Raw genomic sequence first — 19,553 nt, 5'->3', positions numbered from 1 at the left:
TGTTAGGTATGTTCCCTCTATACTCACTTTGATAAGAGTTTTTATCATGAATGGATGTTGGACTTTGTTGAACCATCCTTGTGAACCTGGGATGAATCCCACTTGTCATGGTGTATGATCTTTTTTATACGTTGTTGGATTCATTTGGCTAAAATTTTGTTGAGAATTTTTCCGTCTATATTCATCAAAGACATGGGCCTATAATTTTCTTTTTTGGTAGTATCTTTGTCTGATTTTTGGTATTAGGTTGATGGTGCTTCATAGAATGTCTTTGGGAGTGTTCCTTCTTCTTCAACCTTTTGGAAAAATTTAAGGAGGATGGGTGTGTGTTCCTCTTTGTATGTTTGGTAGAATTCACCTGTGAAGCCGTCTGGTCCTGGACTTTTGTTTTTAGGCAGTGCTTTATGACATATTCAATTTCATTTCTAGTGATTAGTCTGTTTAGTCAATCTGTCTTTTCTTGATTCAGTTTTCGTTGGCTGTAAGTCTCTAGAAAGTTGTCCATTTCTTCTAGGTTGTCAAATTTGTTGGCATATAATTGTTCATAATATTCTCTTGTGGTTTTTTGTATTTCTGTGGTATGCATTTTGATTTCTCCTTTTTCATTTCTTATTTTGTTTATTTGGGTTTTTTCTCTCCTCTTCTTGGTGAGGCTGGCCAGAGGTTTGTCAGTTTTGTTTACCTTTTCAAAGAACCAGCTCTTGGTTTTATTGATTTTTTTTCTATTATTTTTTGAATCTCTATTTATTGCTTTCCTCTCTGATCTTTATGACTTCCTTCCTTCTGCTCACTTTAGGTTTAGTTTGTTCTTCTTTTTCTAATTTATTTAGATGGTGGATTAAGTTGTTGATTTGAGATTTTTCTTCTTTTTTGAGGAAGGCGTGTATCACTATGAATTTCCCTCTAAGCACTACTTTTGTGCATCCCACAGGTTTTGAATGTTTGCGGCTTCATTATCATTTGTCTCAAGGTATTTTTTTAATTTCCTTTTTGATTTCCTCATTGATCCATTGGTTTTTTTAGTAGCATGTTGTTTAGTCTCCATGTAGTCAGTTTTTCTAATTTCTTTTCCTGTGGTTCATTTCTAGTTTCATTTCGATGTGGTCAGAGAAGATACTTAAAATAATTTCTATATTCTTAAATTTGTTGAGGTTAGTTTTATGCCCCAGTATGTGGTCAATCCTTGAGAATGTTCCCTGTGTACTTGAAAAGAATATACATTCAGACTTTTGGGTGTAATGTCCTGAAAATGTCAATTAAGTCTAACTTGTCTACTGTGTCATTTAGGATCTCTGCTGCCTTATTGGTTTTTTGTCTAGAGGACCTGTTCATTGATGTGAGTGGGGTTAATTCTTAATGGGTATGAATTAGAGTAGGACTTCCAAATTATCAAGAAGAAAAGCTGAATTAATAGTAACTTCATCAAATTGGCAAAACTAAGAAAAAGAAAAATGTAAGAAATGAAGTAATATAAAATAAATAATAAACTTAAGATGGATAAATATCCTGTATGCTTTTATAGGAGGATTTAATATAAAATGTCATTTGTACACACACTGCAAAATAATTTTTTAGTTAGATAAAACGTATCTGAAAATATATATATAAATGAATGATTGGGAGTAGCCAGAAAGTATTTTGAGAAAAAAACAAGAGAAATGTTTCCTCTTAGGTATCAAGAAGACTATAAAGCAATTTTAATTAAATCATTATGGTATTGACAGTAATATAAATAAAATAGATAATGGAATAGAATTAAGAATCCAGGATAGATCCATAAATAAAGGAGGTATATATTTATATATCTATCTCAGTAGGAAAGGGATGAAATATTTAATAAATAGAGCAAATACTTTTGGTACCTATCAAAAAGGAAATGAAACTAAAACCCTATCTTATATCATGTATACAGAAATATATGACCATAATAAAATTCACATTTATTTTGGCAAATGTTACCATACAGAAAACTGAAGGACAAAAATGTAGAATAAAGAAAGTTTACAACATGAAAGACAGAGGACTAATACCAATATATAAGTTGAGTTTTTGCAATTTACCAAGCAGTAAGTACTAAGGAAAAAGTATTCTGCAACACTTGTTAAAGATGATAAGGCAGACTTTATTCAGGACCATCACAATAGGTATAGGGACCACTGGAATGGAAATTTACAGTGGAGGAGAGAGATTAGGCTCAACTCTGAATACAGCATGGGCAGTAAGGCAAAGGAGCAGGGTGGGGCTAAGTGGATGGAAAATTACTAAGAGGGAACCACAAGGAAGGGTCAGAGGGAGTCTGGGTAAACCCACCTAACAGGATCTTTACTGAATACAGGTCAGGGTGATTAGACAAGGAACCTGATCAAATATTGAAGGTAGAGGGTTCTGTAGAACTGACTTAGGGTTCTTGCTAAAACCAAATTTAAAAGAAGTAGATGGGCCTAGGAGAAAGTTATGGAGCCTGACTAAGGTTTTTGTTAAGCAAAGAACATTTATGTGAAGTGATCCAATAGAAAAATGACAAAAAGAAAAAGTATGAAGAGACAGTTTCATGGAAGAGTAAATCTAAATGACCAATGTGCTTATAAAAAGATGCTCCAATTCAATAGTAGTCTGGGAAATGCAAATTAAGGTAAACAGTAAGATACGATTTATATTTACCAAACTGGTGTTAGCAATAGGTGTGTAAGATGATAACATTGTTTGATGACAAGAATATAGGAAAAGGGTTTTCAAATGTTTAAAATTCGTTGCAACATTTATGAAAACAAATTTAGATACATAAAAATTAGAGTGTATATGTAGTTCAATTCATAAATCCCACTCTTGGAAATATAATTTCCAGAAAAAAAGTCAATATTATATTAAAATATATGTACGAGCATAGTTATTGGAGCATAGCTTTGGATGTCAGAAAACTGGAATGCACATCAATAGAGGAATATTTACATAAATTATTACATATACACCCTGAAATGTTATGCATTCTGCTATGCGGTCTTTAAAATGGGTGAATTAAAGCTAAATTTTAGAGTTGGAAGAATTTATATGAGGTGATGTTAAGTGAAAAAAGATACTGTAAAGAATATAGTATGAAAATGCCTTTTTTTAAGCCCCACGTATGTTTTTGTGTGATTATTTGGACATGCAGGAAATACAAATAGTGTATACCATGCTTTTGTTGACTTGAGCTATCGATAATGGGCTGATTTGCATGAAGAAGAAAAGAGGTAAAGGCTAACTGGAAAAAGCAAAGTCTGACTACTAAAGTCAAATATGTAATACGATCCCTTTCAAGGTTTTATATATAAAAATAACAATAACAACACAGAGAAGAACATCACAGAAGTCTTCCTCTTTGAAAGTAGAATCATTAACCTTAGGCCAGCCTCGGAGATCTTGAATCCTTAATGATTCTGTACATCCTTTCCTGAAGCTAATTAGTATCTGTGTTCTACAAGGGTTAGCTGACATCATATGAATGAAGGATGTGAAAGAGTCAAAACATGAATTTTCCACTCTTCGTGGAAACTAGTCACTGCAGTTTCAACTTTTTGGCCTCAAATCTCTTTCCCTGGTCACCAAGCCACCAACCCCTAGGAAAGTGTCATTTTTTTACTTAACTCCCAAACTCAGCTGCACTATGGAGACTCCCACTTCACAATCCTGGGCCTACAAGAATAGGAGGGGGCCATGAAGAGAAATAGATACTGTTTCAAGTTGGGATTTGTATCATGCTTTCCCTTAGAAACACTTTATAAATTCGTGCTAGAATTCAAGTAATATTATACATTAAGTATGCTTTTGAGGACTAGTCTGGGAGAATAACCACAAGCTATAATCCTGTTTTTAACGGAAAATACAGTATACTACACACTACAGACAAACAAGCAAACAACAACAAAAAACCCAAACAATTTACAAATTAACTTGATGAGAACAAGCTGTTTGTAAATTGGGGACTATCTTAGAGAAAAGATTTTATAAATGATAAAGTTCATGTACAAATGTTAAACATGGGGGTGATCTGATTTTGACTTGGTGATGAACTTGGCCCATGTGATTGACCAGAATTATTTTCTTTGGCTCCCCACTGCTGTCTTTGAGATTACCCTGGAGCACTGCGCTAAGCCAAAGTGACCAGCCTTCCAAGGTAAACTGGAAACCTCTTCAGTCAAAGCTTTATTCATATTGGTTATTACAATTGTTACATTTATTTCTGCTGCAGTATTTGGCTCTAAGCATTTACCTATATTTCCAAACCTAAACAGGAACCAGAGGTTATAAGATAGTGGAAGAGGAAGTTAACATTTGTTGGGCATCTACCATGTACTAAGTTGTTTAATCATTACAGTAACTATGAAGTAGGTATTTTCCATGAGGAAAAAGACCTTCACAAGTTTTTAATTTTTCTTGCCTAGTATCAAGTAAGTAGTGGAACAAGCTTTTCAAATAATTTATTCATTGCTAACTTTTATTTAAGTATAACAAATATACTGAACAGTTCATAAGTCAGAGGTGTTGTTGAATTTTCACAAAGAGAACACAGTCTGTGAAACCAGCTCCAGATCAGCAAATAGAACATTACTGATCTCAGAAGCTTCCCTGTTGCTTGCTTTCCCTCACTATCCCCTTCCCAAGGGTTACTACTCTCTTCTGATGCTTCTCATATCAGAATAGTTTAAATTACATTAGTTTTGACTGTCTCTGAAATGTATACAAATGAAATCACTTAAGTATGTGCTCTTTTATGTCTGGCTTCTTTCTTTCAGCATTTTGGATAATTCATTCATCTTGTTAATGCAGGTGTAGTTTGTTCATTCTCATTATTTTATAATATTTCATCGTATGAATATACCACAGTTTGCTAATCTGGACATTTGGGTAATTTTTCAGTTTTCAGCTATTATGAATAGTACTGCTAGGAACATTCTTGTATACATACATGTCTTGTAGTATACACATGTGTATTTTCCTGTTGGATATATATTTTGGGGTTTAACTACTGTGTCATAGGATTTGCCTTAGAAATCTTTACTCCTTTATTTTATTTTTAACTGCCAAACTGCCGTTTTTCAAAGTGCTTATACCAGTGTGTCTTCTCCGTGGCAGCATATGGAAATTCTGATGATCCGTATTGATCTTACAAAGAAACTTTTGAAACCAGGTTGCTAACTCTAAAACCCAGCACCTAAATCTTATTTAAACCTTTCACCTAAATCTTATTTAAAGTTAAGAACTTGGTAACAATTTTCTTTTATAAATTCTATGATTCTTTCTAATATTTTTAGTCTTTGTTCATTAAGTGAGTCTCCTTTTTTATACTGGAAAATGTATTTGTGTTGAATAGACTTTAGCAGAGTTAGCAGTGTATCAGAGGCCTCACGTAAATACTCTTCTTCACTGAACCCAGCCTCTTCTATTTTTTCTGCGTGAGTGAAAAGAATGGCAGTATAATTCTTCCAGGCTTGTCCCAGAAGTTCCTGAAAGAGAAAAGAATTTAAATGGCTATTTGCTTTGCACTGTATTTCTTCAAGATAAGCAGAGGAGATACTATGGTTTAAAAGACAGTCAACAGATTTGTACTTCATTATATTTCTAAAAACTTCATTTTATTTCTTTAAACAAATGGAGAGAAATTGTGGGCTTTCTTTTTAAAAAAGTCTTTAGTTCTCCATTTTATTTTTTGTTATAATTTATGTATATACAACCTCAAAACTGCATATTATTGGAGTTCCTGCTGTAGTGCAATGGTACCAGCAGCGTCTCTGAAGTGCTGGGGTGCAGGTTTGATCCCTGGACCAGAACAGTGGGTTAAGAATCCAGCCACAGCTGTGGGTAGGTCACAACTGTGGCTCAGATCTGATCTTTGGCCAGGGAACTCCATATACCACAGGGCAGCCAAAAAAGAAAAAAAGACAATCTGCATATTATCAGTGCTACATGTGATGTAGTTACACTTACAACATTCAGCAATCATTTAGACTTGCCTGCCAACCTGAATTGTTAAAACCACTGAATTCCTTTAAGTCAGAGGACCTTGCCCAGGCGAATTGTTGTATCTTTTTTATGTAAGAATGTTGTGTTATCATCATCAATCAAAGCATTTTCTAAGGATTTATAATTATATAACCTGGTTACAATCTATTGATTAATCAAATGACATGTAATGGAAGTGCTAAGATTGAAATACATTTGGTAACTTGGAACAACTACAAAATATTTCTGTGATTTTCATCTTCTTCACATGCCTAGAATCAAACCCAATTTATTGGATGACTTCCTCTACTGTGGGTGGAAAACACTGGTATTCTTTTGTTTATTAATGTGTAGAAGTTGGTTATGTAATAAATTCTTGTTTGATTAGTGAAAATAAGCTGATATGAAGCAGAAGTAATAGCATGTGGCAGATCATTCATGCAATATGAAAGGTGTCTGGAAGTAACCATTTAACTTTTTTCAATATATCCAAGGTTATATGAAATCAAGACAGTGTGATAGTAAAATTCCCTCCATTCCAAACTCTCCCATTACAAAAATATTTACAAAGCTGCTACCAGTTTATAATAGCAAGAAAAGTATGAAATGCTTAGTAGTAAACATAACAAGAAATATCCAGGACCTTTAAAAATTAGAAGAAAAAAAGAAAAGAAAAACTTATATTTAGTGCTAGATATTATGCTAAGCACTTTACATACTTTATCTCTCTTGAAGTTTAACATGATAATTTATGGGAGATACTGTTATTACCTCCATTATGATATGGAGAAAGTAATGCAGAGAGGATGAGTACCAACCAATAGGTGATTAACACAAAGTCTAGTTTATAAAAATCTTGAAAAAAGTGAAAGCTTGAGAAACTGTTTTGAAGGTATATAACAAGTATAAGATTCATATTTATAATATTGTATAATTGAAAAGAATGAAAAGAAGGGGGAGAAGAAGAAACGAAGAAAAGAGAGGAAAGGATGGCGGGAAAGAGGAAGGAAGAGTCAGGGCATATAAATCTAATATGAAAATATGGGGACTGTGGGACCATGTATTTAAAATTAGAAACATCTCAAGACTATGGTTATCAATTATAACTCCTAATAAGTCTGACTTTTATCAGAGCTATTTATTTTTACCATTATCTCTATAATTTGATCTTCTTTGAAGGCAAAGTCTGTGTCTTTCTATATCAATCAAAGGCTCTAATACATTATAAACTCTTGATAAATATCTGTTGGATTAATGTGGAATTTAGACCCTCACCATCATCTCAAATAGAAAGTTTTGGGTTTCATTTATTAGTTTTGAGGGCTCAATTTTGAAATTTAATCTTTGGGACACACAATTGTACTTTTCCATAAAACTTCTCTGTTCTGTAGTTCATTATCACAGATTCGCCTGTAGTCTGTGCTTTCTATTTTGTATTCAGAGAGACTCTCTCAAGGTATAGGTCCAAACTTTTTCCTTATATATTTCTAATCTTAGAAATGCCCTGCTTCACAACTCCCTTGTGGCTCAGCAGTTAAAAGATACGGCATTATCCCTGTCTTGGCTGTAGTCACTGTGACATGCGACATGGATTCCGTCCCTAGCTTGGGGAACTTCTGCATGCCATGGGTGCAGCCCCCTCTCCCACCAAAAACTGCTCTGATTCAAGAAAATCTGAGTTGACATTTCAGGATCAGTAATAATTATTTTAACAGAAAGAGTCTATACATTACAAAAGAATTTTCCAAAGAGGTACTTTAATTGGCATTCTCATGTACCTTTAAAACATAAATTAGCAAAACTTTAAACCCAGCTTTTAAAGAACTTGTGTAAATCTAAGTATATGTGCAATGTCGACATCACCTTTTATCTAACAGTGACATAGCAAAATTACCAGACCTTTTCAGAGTTTTTTTGTATATTCTCTATACTCTAACATATCTCTCATGGGAAAAAAAAAGTCAGAGGATTGCAAAATAAGTAAGGGATGTTGTGAGCTGAATTGTAATCCCTCTCTCCAAGTCAATGTGTTGAAGGACTAACTTCCAGTACCTCAGAAGTGACTTTATTTGGAAATACAGTTCTTGCAGATGAAGTTAATTCAGAGAAGATCATTAGGGTGAGCCTCTAATCCAGTATGTCCTTACACAACAGAAATTTGGAAAGAGACATGAATACAGGGAGAACACCAGGTGAGCATAAAGACATCCACCTATAAGCCAAGGAGAGAATCCTTGGACAGATCCTTTACTCACAGTTCTCAGAAGGAACTAACCCTGCTAACTAACATCTGTTTTAGACATCTATCCTCCATAACGGATAGACATGAAGTTTCTGTTGCATAAGCCACCCAGTTAGTGGTACTTTGTTATCGCAGCCCTAGCAAGTTAATCCAAATGGTTGTTGAAAAATTAAGGAACTGCTAAATATATCAGGTCTAGTTTCTGGGAACAAAAATATTTCTGGGCCATTTGCATCTGAATCACTTGGGATACTTGCTAAAAAAAAATGCATCAAAATCTTTAGGAATGGAGCCTGGGAATGTGAATTTTAAAAAGCACATTTAAGTGATTTATTCCTTCCTGCAAATACTTATCGAGGGTTTACTTTGTTCCAGTACCAAGGAGTGTAACAAGACATACATTTTCTGCTTTGATTTAGTGGAGATTCTTGTTTACTAAGTGAACTTAGGGCTAAGGAAGAGGGACAGTCAGGAAGAAGAAATACTTTCAATTAACTGTATCACAAGATAGAAAATATATTGTCACTATAGAGGCAGACATTTAACTTAGTTTTGGGTGCAGGGTGGAAGCTTTCTGGTGTATGATGATGCCTCAAGCAAAGGAATTACGAAGGGAGTTCACAGGCAGTAAGGACATACCAAGTAAAGAAAGTAATTGAGCACTGTTGGGAAAATTGTATAGTCTTGGGGTTTTACTTCTATACAAGGATAACTATTGATCCTTCATCACTCTTGTCTCTAAGTTTCTCAAATTTAGAGCCAGATCTGATACTCACCCAGTACATTATTGATATATTCATATTGATTATCATTGATATTGGAATGTTTCATACAAATTAATAAAGAGTGATCACCCTTAACCCCTTGAGTGCTATTCACAGACCTACTCCCTGGGTATTAGTTTATGCACAGGCTATATTTGTTATTAAATATTTTTACAGTATCACCATAATAAAAATTCATGCTCAATAAGCTGTTTAGCTTCGTGGTTCTCTCTTGAGTTATATATTTTAACAGAATTCTCCTCTTGCTAGGTTAGTACTTATTACATTGAATAGTATAATATTCACAGCAAGTTTTTAGTTCCTGGCTTTCGGTATTGTAACTTTAACATATTCCCTTTTTGACTCCATCAGACATTTCCTATACTTTAAACCATAATACCATTTAGGAAAAATGAGTTAAAGCACCTAAGGATAATAGATTTGTAAGCTTGACACCACTTACGAGTCCATGTGTTCAGCCACTGGGAAGTTTTTACATGTAGATAATTATTTATGAAAGGATGCTCATGTCCTAAACTGTGAGAGAAATTGCACATTTGAATTACCGCCAAAAATAGAAGAAAATGGTTGATTTAGGTTGTATTCTTTAGATTGATTTTTGGCTGGAAAATGGTTGAATATTTGAAAGTAATGTCACTTCGTGTATAGTTATCATGTTAGTGGCCAAACATGTTCTCTGTGGACCCAGAGAAAGAATAATCATGGTTGATTGATACCTCACATAAAAATCCAAAAGCAAGATAAGTTAATGTAAGTTATCTGGTGTTAATAATTTAAATATAATACTGAGCTACATGAAAATTTTATAATCAATCATGAATTGTTTGGTTTCAAAGTGCTAATGGGTATGAATCCATCTAGGCCTTTTGGGACAACTAGTTAGGGTATAAACTTTGTTTTCCAGGAATTATGTTCATTTTCCCAGGACCTCACCAGCCCTGCCCCATTTGTTTGTGGTTGATGAAATCATAGCATCTGGACTTTTTCGGGGGAAACTTTTTAAAAAGCCAACTATTACATCAGCTGAGAAAAAAAATTATCATGGATCAGGAGGACAATAAGGACCATTCTTTATATTTTATGCGATTTCCTTACTCTCTTCCCTCTTAAAGCACTACATTTTTCTTCTTAGAGAGCCAAAACTGAATGATAAGACCTCGTTAGATCAGATTTAGAGAATAGTCAGTCTTACAGATCATCTGTCCAAATTGTCTTATTTTACAGATGAGGTTGTTAAGGCCTTGTGCTGTTAAATGGCTTGGCCAAAGCCACAGAGCTGATTATTGGCAGGCCTGGGTTTGTAACAGAGGTCCCCTGACCACCAGGGCCATGTCCTTCCCACTGAATTGCAGCTTCTCAGTTTAACATTACTAAGCCAGTGATTTTTTTCTCCCCAGATTTTTTTTCTAAATTAATAAGGAAGTTCTCATAAATCAGGCCTGTCTAAGTTTGATTTCACCCTTACTTTCTCCTGAAACCTATCAAAATAACCCCAATAAAGGCTGCACATATGTCCCAATTTTAGAATAAGACAAATACTAACAGTAAAGTCATAATGATCATAGTTAACATTTACTATGCACTTGCCATGTGCCAGTGTCTTATTTAATTTACTGTTATGATAATATGGCCTTAATCCCAAAAGTAACACAGTAAACTATCCTTTCCCAATTTACCAGTGAACAGATTGACGTTTAGAGAAGTAACTTGCCCGAGGTTAAAAGCAACTGGCTAAGGAGGAACTTGAATACAGGTGTAACTTACTCCAGGACCCATGCTTTTCACCTCTCTACTATGTTGCTCATATCTAGTAGTACATGTGAATAAGTACTCTTCACAATCTAGGTAGTAATGATGATAGTAAAATAATAATAGTAATGACAATTTTATGTGAATATACTGTGAACCTGCTATAAGCTGGGCACAATGCCAAGCACATTATGTTTATTAAGTATAGCCCTCAGAACTCTTTAACATAGGTAAATTATTTTATAAGTGAAGAGCTGAAGTCAAGAAAGTCTTAATTGCATGTATAGTCATACACCTAGAACGGTAACAGGCTTATTTTTCCAACAAAATTCTATTGAACAGCTAAGCCCATGATCTCTGTTTAGTATGTTCAAGCCTTGCATTGGCCTTTCTGTGCATACCTACCTATAATATCAGCAGTTAAGTTGTTCACTTGAGATCAAAATGCATATTTGAAGCCTGATTGTATACAGTAATAATACATGCAATACAGTAATAGCTATGGAAAGAATTTAGTCAATTCCTGGATTCAGTTCCTACAGAAGTTTGGCTACATGCTATCACTTTCTTTAAGGTGACTTTTTTATATATGCTCCGATCCATTATTTGGGAATTTTTTAAAAAAAACATTCAAATGATAGGTAACATTCACATGAATTATTCCCATTATTTCCCAATTTGGGGGAGATGACTCACTGATGTCATTTGCTTTAAATTAATGAAGGCCTAACATAAACAAAGAAAAAGGGACATTTGAAGAAACATTTCAGTTGTCACAGCTGGCAGCTTATAATCCCTCTGTAAAATATTAGAGCACAAATTGAGAGCTATTTAAAGAGACAATAGGGAGTTCAGGAAACAAGAGGTCACTTCTCTGGCACTGGCCTTGCAGACTCCTTCCATGGAAGGCATCAGTACCCCCAGAAAGGGGGAAAGGAAAAGAGAAAAGGCAGATGTTCTAGTCCCCATTTTGCATGAGCCAGGAAGAAAAAGAAATCCAGGGTGTGTCTGGAAGCAGAAGACCTTAACAACTCCTTGCTCCTTCCTAACAGCTGCTGGTCCTGTTGAGTATTCAGACATTATGCAGCTGCTCCCAATCTGTGAGCACATCCAGATGGCTGCCACTAGTATGTGAGGCACCTTCAGGAAGAAGGTCATAATCAGCCAGGCTGTGCTTAGGCCATCCTCAACCTAAGATCAAGGTGTAAGCCCAGAGTATGGGACTGCAGTACCCCAGGGGTCACGGCCCCTCAGAGAATTACAGAATCTTGGCTGCTGCATTCTTTTGGGAGAGAGAATTTATTTATTCTTGGAAAAAAATATTCTGGATCTGAGTTTTGCTCTAGCCCATCTCCTGTCTGCCTTCAGCTCCTGAATTGGACACTGACTTAAGGAAGGCAGCCATAGAGAAGAAGGCTGGATGCCAAATACCCTTTAAAATGATCAGCGATATGTATAAATCAAGTTCATTTGTATTAAAAATTAGAGGATTACAATATTGTTCCATATCCTAAAACTGGAAAAATCTACTTCCAAAATGTATATGTTTTAAAATATCCTTTTTGGCTCAGTATAGGACCAAGCAGAAAGAAAAATCTGGAGACATATGGAGAGAGTCAGGTTAGTTTTTGAGAAATATTTATGCATTTACTGAATTTACTGAATTACATCCATCTACAGCTTAAGCTAAATGACTATTTAATGGCAGCTTTAAATTAATTTTTAAAACTTTAAAAACTATACTGACGGTAGGGCTGCAGTGCCCTCCCCCCAACTTGATTTCTACCAAAAATATCATTTGAAATGCAGGGTTTAAGAGGTTGGGGGAGATTTATGGGCTTTCTTAGATTCCGCATTGTTTCTTAATTACAATCATCTTCTCTTCTTTGCTTTTGTACAGAATGTCCTTGACTTTTCAGGAGTTGGATGATGAGGATTATTTTTTATACTCTTGTCACCCTAATTTTTTCCGCTAGTTTCTTGTGATTACACATATGGCTTTTTTTTTTTTTTTTTTTTTTTTTTAAGAAACATGCAGTTACTGAAAAACAAAAAAGTGCGTCTGTCATTTAGAACAATCTTATGCCTTTACAGTTAAAGGAAAATATCTTTCTTTGAAGTGAAGCATACTATCTTTCTATTTGTAACAGATTCTGCATCAGCATAATCAGAGATTGGACAGAAAGAAAAGTAGCATTTATACAAATTCATTTGGAATGAAAAATGTCTACTCTCTGTTTTTTGTGTAGTTTACCTGTGGACTTTCTAGTTAGAGATGAGTTCTCTGAGTTCAGTGACATAATAAGACTAGTGAGTAATACTAGTCAAGTCTAGTAGTTAAATTTGAGTGGCCCCAGTCTAGAGAATCAAGAAATTGAATAGACTAGAGCAGCTCAGTTTGTGGTTTCCAGGAATTGTTGGTTGTACATGGGCCTGGCTCATATATGTATATATTCTGTATGCAGATATTATTTCCTCCATCTCTTAGCTGTGGCCATACCCAGGACCTTTCCCTTCTCCCCATCTCCTCTCCCAGACTGGCTGATTAAGCTGTTGACTTAGTGACATAATAAGTGGACAAACAAGGATGAAACACTAGGCAAAGGTGGCATGTGTTCATCCCAAGGTCCCTGAGATCATCTTATGGCTAGAATGGAGCAGTTACTGACCATACAGTGGATGAGACAAGCAAAGCCTCTGACATTCCTGCTATCTTTCCAATAAAGTATAAATCTTCTGTGAATGTTTACCATGGTGTAGGTCTCAGAGATGCCTCCTTTTTCTTGGATTGTGCTGTTTTGGCACAATGTTGTCTTAATTTTGTTTATCTACTTGTCTCTCTGAGACTGTGAGCTTTTTGAAGGCAGGGATCATATATTACCAACTTGTCAATAAGCTCTGAGCCAGAACTCAATACAGTGTTCAATGACTGCATCACTGGGCGAGCCCCCATTTGTTGGTGACGTTGTGCCTTGATGGTGAATGGACATAAATCAGTATTTTGGTTCAGTGGTTCCCAAATATGACTGTTTTAGAGAAATATATGGGAAATTTATGCAAATATAGATATGGGAAGCTCCACTCTTGAGAATCTCTTTCAGTAGGGCTTGGATGAATCTGTGTTTTTAACAAGCAGCTCAGCTGATTCTGATGCAGATAGTCTGAGACCATGCTCACTAACTTAATGAGACTCACAATTCTTAGGGGTCTAAGACTTGGTTAACCTCTGAAGTTCAGTATCTCATTTTTAAACTATGACTCACTTGTAAAATGACTGACTGAATTCCTCCAAAGGAAGTTGTAAAAAGGACTCTTGGTGGGAAAATCAAGTAATTTTTATCAGTTATTTCTATATGACCAGCACTTGTTTTAAACTTACTTTAAAGCTACTCTTTTAACCAGTCTTTCATAGTTCTTTCCTATTACAATAATGCCCTTCAAACGGGAATAATGCCATTAGTGTAAATGCTTCTTTGTATTACCTGAATCAGCTGGACTGGGGAAGATTCTTCCTGTCCACAGAGAGGCACATCTGCTCTCTGGACCAGCAGGGCAAGGTGAAGACCCTCCTGCCCAAAGTGACGTGCCAGGGCCTCTCTGACCTCCTGTTTCACATGCTTCTTGCTCAGCATGCTGTGTGGATAACCTGGAGTGTCCAACACCTGGACCTGCAGGGTTATCTCTTGCCCCCCTCGACGCATGAAGGCATGGAGGTGACAACTGCGCCCAAGAGTGCAATCTTTGGTCACAGAACTTGGAGAAAAGCTGCTGTGGAAGTCAGTGCTTCCCAGAAGAATGTTCCCAGCAGAACTTTTTCCACTTTGAGTCATGCCAAAGAGGGCCAAGTTGATGGTCAACTTGTTGGAGTCCATTATGGCTGTAGGTAAACAAAGGCTCAGTATAAGGGATCGGCTTCTACACTCACCCATTGTAAGGCTTCTTGCAAGGCTTAGAGCACTCCAAGTATTTCCTTTAATTTATATACGCCTCGTTCATAGTGCCTAAAGCATGGAGGAGCACTCTAATAAAGATGAAAGTGACAGAGGAAAGATGGAAATAGTAGTACAAAAAAACCCAAATTACATGAAGATAATGTAAACCATGTTTAGGAAAACTATGTTAACTTATCAGTGTGATAGGTGAGCTGCTTTAGGAATGGGTCCTGAAGTCCCCTCAGTTCATGAGCAGAGGTAGCAGCAATATTTGAAAATTATTCACTCTTGGAAGAGAAATAGGAACAGTACAGTGGAAGAAACAGCCTTTCTTGCATTTTAAACAATGTTCTGTACCTCCCCACTTGCTATCTCCCCATCCCTTAAATACACAAGTGGCATCTGCAAAAAATTATCTTTCCTGACTTCCTGCAGGCTTCTCGCCTATGAATCATGAATAATATTAAAGGAAGACTTCTGTTCCTGTTTATTAATTTTTTTGTAACAACCAGGCAACATTCTGATGAAAATGAGAACTACTTGTAATTTCTTTTATGAAATAATCATGTCCATGGTTCCTTTTGACTCTTTAACAAAGACAGTAAAGTATTGTGCAGTTCGGTTAGGAGGGAGGAGAAGCTTGAGATAGTCTATTCCATTTACAACACTCCTAAAATGTAGCTAACTTTTTTGCACAGAAAATAAGCCCCTTATAGCATTTTAAGGTCATCCATCATTTTCATTAGATCAATAGGCAGGAGTTCCCATCGTGGCTCAGTGGAAATGAATCTGACTAGTATCCACGAGGACGCAGGTTCCATCCCTGGCCTCACTCAGAGGGTTAAGGATCCAGCATTGCCATGGGCGGTGGTGTAGGTCACAGAGGCCGCTCAGATCTAGCGTTGCTGTGGCAGTGGCATGGGCCAGCTCTGATTTGACCCCTAGACCGGGAATCTCCATGTACCACGGGTGTGGCCCTAAAAAAAAATAATTAAATAAAAAGGCAGAGCTACTGACCAATTGCCAGACGTGCTCAATCTGCTGATTCAGAAATAAAGCCATTTAATATTGCATATTTATTATTTATTGCTTATAACTTATACTTCTACTATAAAGTTTTAAGTACCTCTGGTCTTTCTTGGTCTCTAATAGCCTTCACCCCAATCTCTCCAGACCCTGATATGAATGTCTTGAAGGAACTTCACACCTCATACAAAACCCACTCATCTTAAGGGTCCCAGTAGGAGACTCTAGGTCACCCAACTCATTCAGCTACGACAGCTGCACCACAATCACTCAGATTGCTTTTTAATCCTGAATTAGACTATGATTTTTTTTCAAGAATTAATTACAGAATCCCAAACAATTTGCAGTATAATCACATACCTTTTCTAACCTTAAAAATGCTTTCTCCGCAAAGACTTCCTTCAGGCTGGTACAGTTGCTCTTTGGTCTGAACTTCAACCTCTGACAGTATCATTGCACCACTCTGAGATTGACAATATATGTATTTTATTTAGTTAATCTATTACCAGGTTTCTTTCTATAAATGATTAGTTGTTTTCCTCTAATCAGCACTGACTTCTTTTTACGTCACCTGACAGACTTGTAATTTCAGTAGGCACTTCCTGAAACTTCTATTCCCAGGATTAACTTCTTTGTTTACAAGCATTGATAATAGATAGCAATTTATCTTATAGCCTAAAGAAGTGTAGGATTTGCAAGTATTAAATAGAAGCTGGACATTTGAAAGCAATGGTCACATTTTTTTCCATTGTAATTGACATATCACTACTTCATTAAAAAGTTTCAACAAACACATATGTGATATATACGCCTTATATTGACTTCATAACAGTATTTAGTTCATACATTCAAAGTTCTCTAAGAACACTCTTGGCTATTTCCATCTAATCGAAGTTTATTATACTGATGTTATAATTAGCATGATAGTATCAGCACATGCGGTTTTCATATCAATGAATGATAACACGGGTCAGAAAAAGAGTACAGTTAACTATAACATAAGGCCAAATAAATTTTACTTAAAAATTGGTATTTCATTTTGTTATTAAAAGCTTAAATTTTATTCCCCCCCCCATTTTTTAGGGTATAACCCCTATTTTCCAACATCCTTTCTTAGTGTATAAGATGTAGAAATCTTCATATGGTTATATTCTGGTTCATCTTCTTGCATACCTCTCAAAAAGTCTGTGAAGTATGTATTTCTGTGGAAGGAATCTTGGAGACATCTGGAATGCCTTATGACTTCATGGGAAGAAAGTTAAAAAGTCTTCTTCCTGTGTGGATATGACAAGGAAAACACAAACGAGATTCAGTCATCTGACAAGCACATTTGGCCTTCTTGAATGAAGCAGAAAGAACCTCCCCCAGGTGGCAGTAGCAGCCTGTTTCCTAAGAAGTGATTTTGAACCAGAATTTATTTTCATTTTCTTCCTCAAACCATAAACTGACATTCTTCAACTAGGCAATTTACATCAACACATATTAATTGTGTGGAAAATCTTTTGAATAAAAACAAAACTAAGCCTTTGTCCCTGTGTCCCTTATAGAAAGTGATAAGTGTGAAAGTCCTTAGTTTTCAAAGTATCCTCTTTGAAATTATAATTTAAATCATTTGCTGATTGCCAACAGTTGATGGTTTAAAAAATAAAGTTCAGAGTTTATATATGTGATGAAAAGTTCCAGTGAGACAGCAGAATTTAAAAATAATATTCAACAATATTCAAAAATAGCATTTAATGGAGGTTTTAGATCTGAGTCAATCAGAGATCATATAGAAGGGTAATGCATTGATATTAGATAATGTTTAATGATTGTAATTCTTTTTTTTTAAATTAGGGTGAAAAAAACAACTTGAAATATTACTGTCACTCTTTTCAGTAACTTGGCTAAACATAATGTAACAAGGATAACTTCAATAGCTAGCTCCAGAATTTCTCTGAGAAAAGGGACTGTCTCTGTTTGAGAAAAACAGTTTAATTAGCTCCTTGAGGTAGAAAAGAGGATCCTGAGAACATGAGGCTAACTCACTAACAATGATAATCCAACTGCTGGGGATGAGGGCGGATCCCCCCCAAAACCGTAGAGAAGATCAGGGTATGTAGAGGATAGAGAGAGGGAGGCAGGGAGGGAGGGAGGCTGGGATAGAAGAGGAAAGAGGAGAAGAAAGAGGAGGGAGAGGAGAAGGAAGAGAGAGTGAGAGCTATAACATCATAATATGAAAGGAAGCTGGATCTCCCATTTGTGGAAGTGACCAAAGGACTATGTTAGAAAGAGCAAATGTTCAATTTAATTTTTTACATTTCTGGGATCTAATGTCAGCCGTGTTCATAAGTACCTTGCATGAAGGTGGATTTTTATTTTTGTTTTGTTTTGGTTGTTGTTAACATTTTACTTTATTTTATTTTATTTTGATGGAAATTAATGGAAAGGCCTGAGTCCACCATCAGTTAGCCGAGGACAAGGACCGCAAAAGTTGGAGATTGTAAAATGGCATCTGAACTGAATCAGGAAAGGCAGGAGGTTGAAGCTGGAAGGACACTAGTCCCCAGGAGCTTCCAGGAGTCTTTGAGAGGATCTTAAACTTTCCACAATCTATGAAATGAGATATTATGTGGTAAGGGTGACTCTAGCTGACCTAATAATAATTATATTTTAAATTAAACACACACACACACCCCGTATTAGTTGCTAGGGCTGACATAACAAAATGCTATTGACTGAGTGGTTTAAACAACAGAAATTGATTTTCTCCAGGTTCTGGAGGCCAAAAGTCTGAGATCAAGGTGTCAGGGAGGTTGGTTTCTTCTGAGGCCTCTCTCCTTGGCTTGTTAATGGCCATCTTCTCCCTATGTCTTCACATGGTCTTCTTTCAGTATGTCTGTGTCCAAGTTTCCACATTTTATAAAGACAGGATTAGGGCCCACCAATAGGACCTCCTTTTAATTTAAAGGCCTTATCTCTAAATACAGTCACATTCTGGAGTGTTGGGTATTAGGACTTTAACATAAGAATTTGGTGATAGATATAATTCAATCCATAGTATATACACACATTAATATCAATCATTAATTAATATGTGTGTGTGCATATACACACTCAAAATCATTTTCAGTTATGATATAGTGAGTCATTATATAAATATATGCCATTATTGAAGAAATGACTACAACTTGGAAAACAAAAGAAAAACCAGTAGAGCTTGAGTTCAAATGAACTCAATGGTCCTTAGCCTTATTCATGAAAAAATTTCTGCTAAATTCTGTTACCTTAATTTAGACCCTTTTTGCTAAAAGAACTTTCTTATTCACCCTTAAGAAATAAAACATTTGAAGTTCCTGTTGTGGCTCAGTGGTTAACAAATCCGACTAAGAACCATGAGGTTGCGGGTTTGATCCCTGCCCTTGCTCAGTGGGTTAAGGATCTGGCGTTGCCGAGAGCTGTGGTGTAGTTTGCAGACATGGCTTGGATCCTGCGTTGCTGTGGCTCTGGCGTAGGCCGGTGGCTGCAGCTCCAATTTGACCCCTAGCCTGGGAACCTCCATATGCCGCAGGAGCAGCCCAAGAAATCTCTAAAAGACCAAAAAAAAAAAAAAAAGAAAGAAAGAAAGAAAGAAGAAAATGTAAAATAATTTTGTTATGTCAAATATCTTATGTGCTCTATTCTTCCTATTTAGGAAATAACATGCACTCAATCTATATAGATACATATAGTTTATTAACCAAATGCACAGAAGCAGAGGGACTTATAATGATTAACAAAGGTACTAACTCTTAGCCCTTGAGACAAACACGAGACTGGCTTCAAATTCTTAGAGACTCTAATTATGACATGTACATTATT

The 19,553-nt window shown here is 35.8% G+C and overlaps 1 protein-coding gene across 1 annotated transcript; it reads right to left on the bottom strand.

Annotated features, from left to right (window-relative positions):
• Positions 1,452–19,117, bottom strand: GIMD1 (GIMAP family P-loop NTPase domain containing 1). The gene is made up of 3 exons (XM_021101697.1): positions 16,074–19,117; positions 14,238–14,632; positions 1,452–5,483 (listed from the first exon to the last, which is right to left on the bottom strand). The coding sequence occupies exons 1-3, from the start codon at positions 16,165–16,167 to the stop codon at positions 5,223–5,225; spliced, it is 750 nt and encodes a 249-aa protein (XP_020957356.1). The 5' UTR covers positions 16,168–19,117; the 3' UTR covers positions 1,452–5,222.

The sequence above is a fragment of the Sus scrofa genome, chromosome 8, assembly GCF_000003025.6.
Source record: "Sus scrofa isolate TJ Tabasco breed Duroc chromosome 8, Sscrofa11.1, whole genome shotgun sequence".
Taxonomy (NCBI): Eukaryota; Metazoa; Chordata; class Mammalia; order Artiodactyla; family Suidae; genus Sus; species Sus scrofa.
This window is presented reverse-complemented; position numbering and strand designations above follow the sequence as displayed.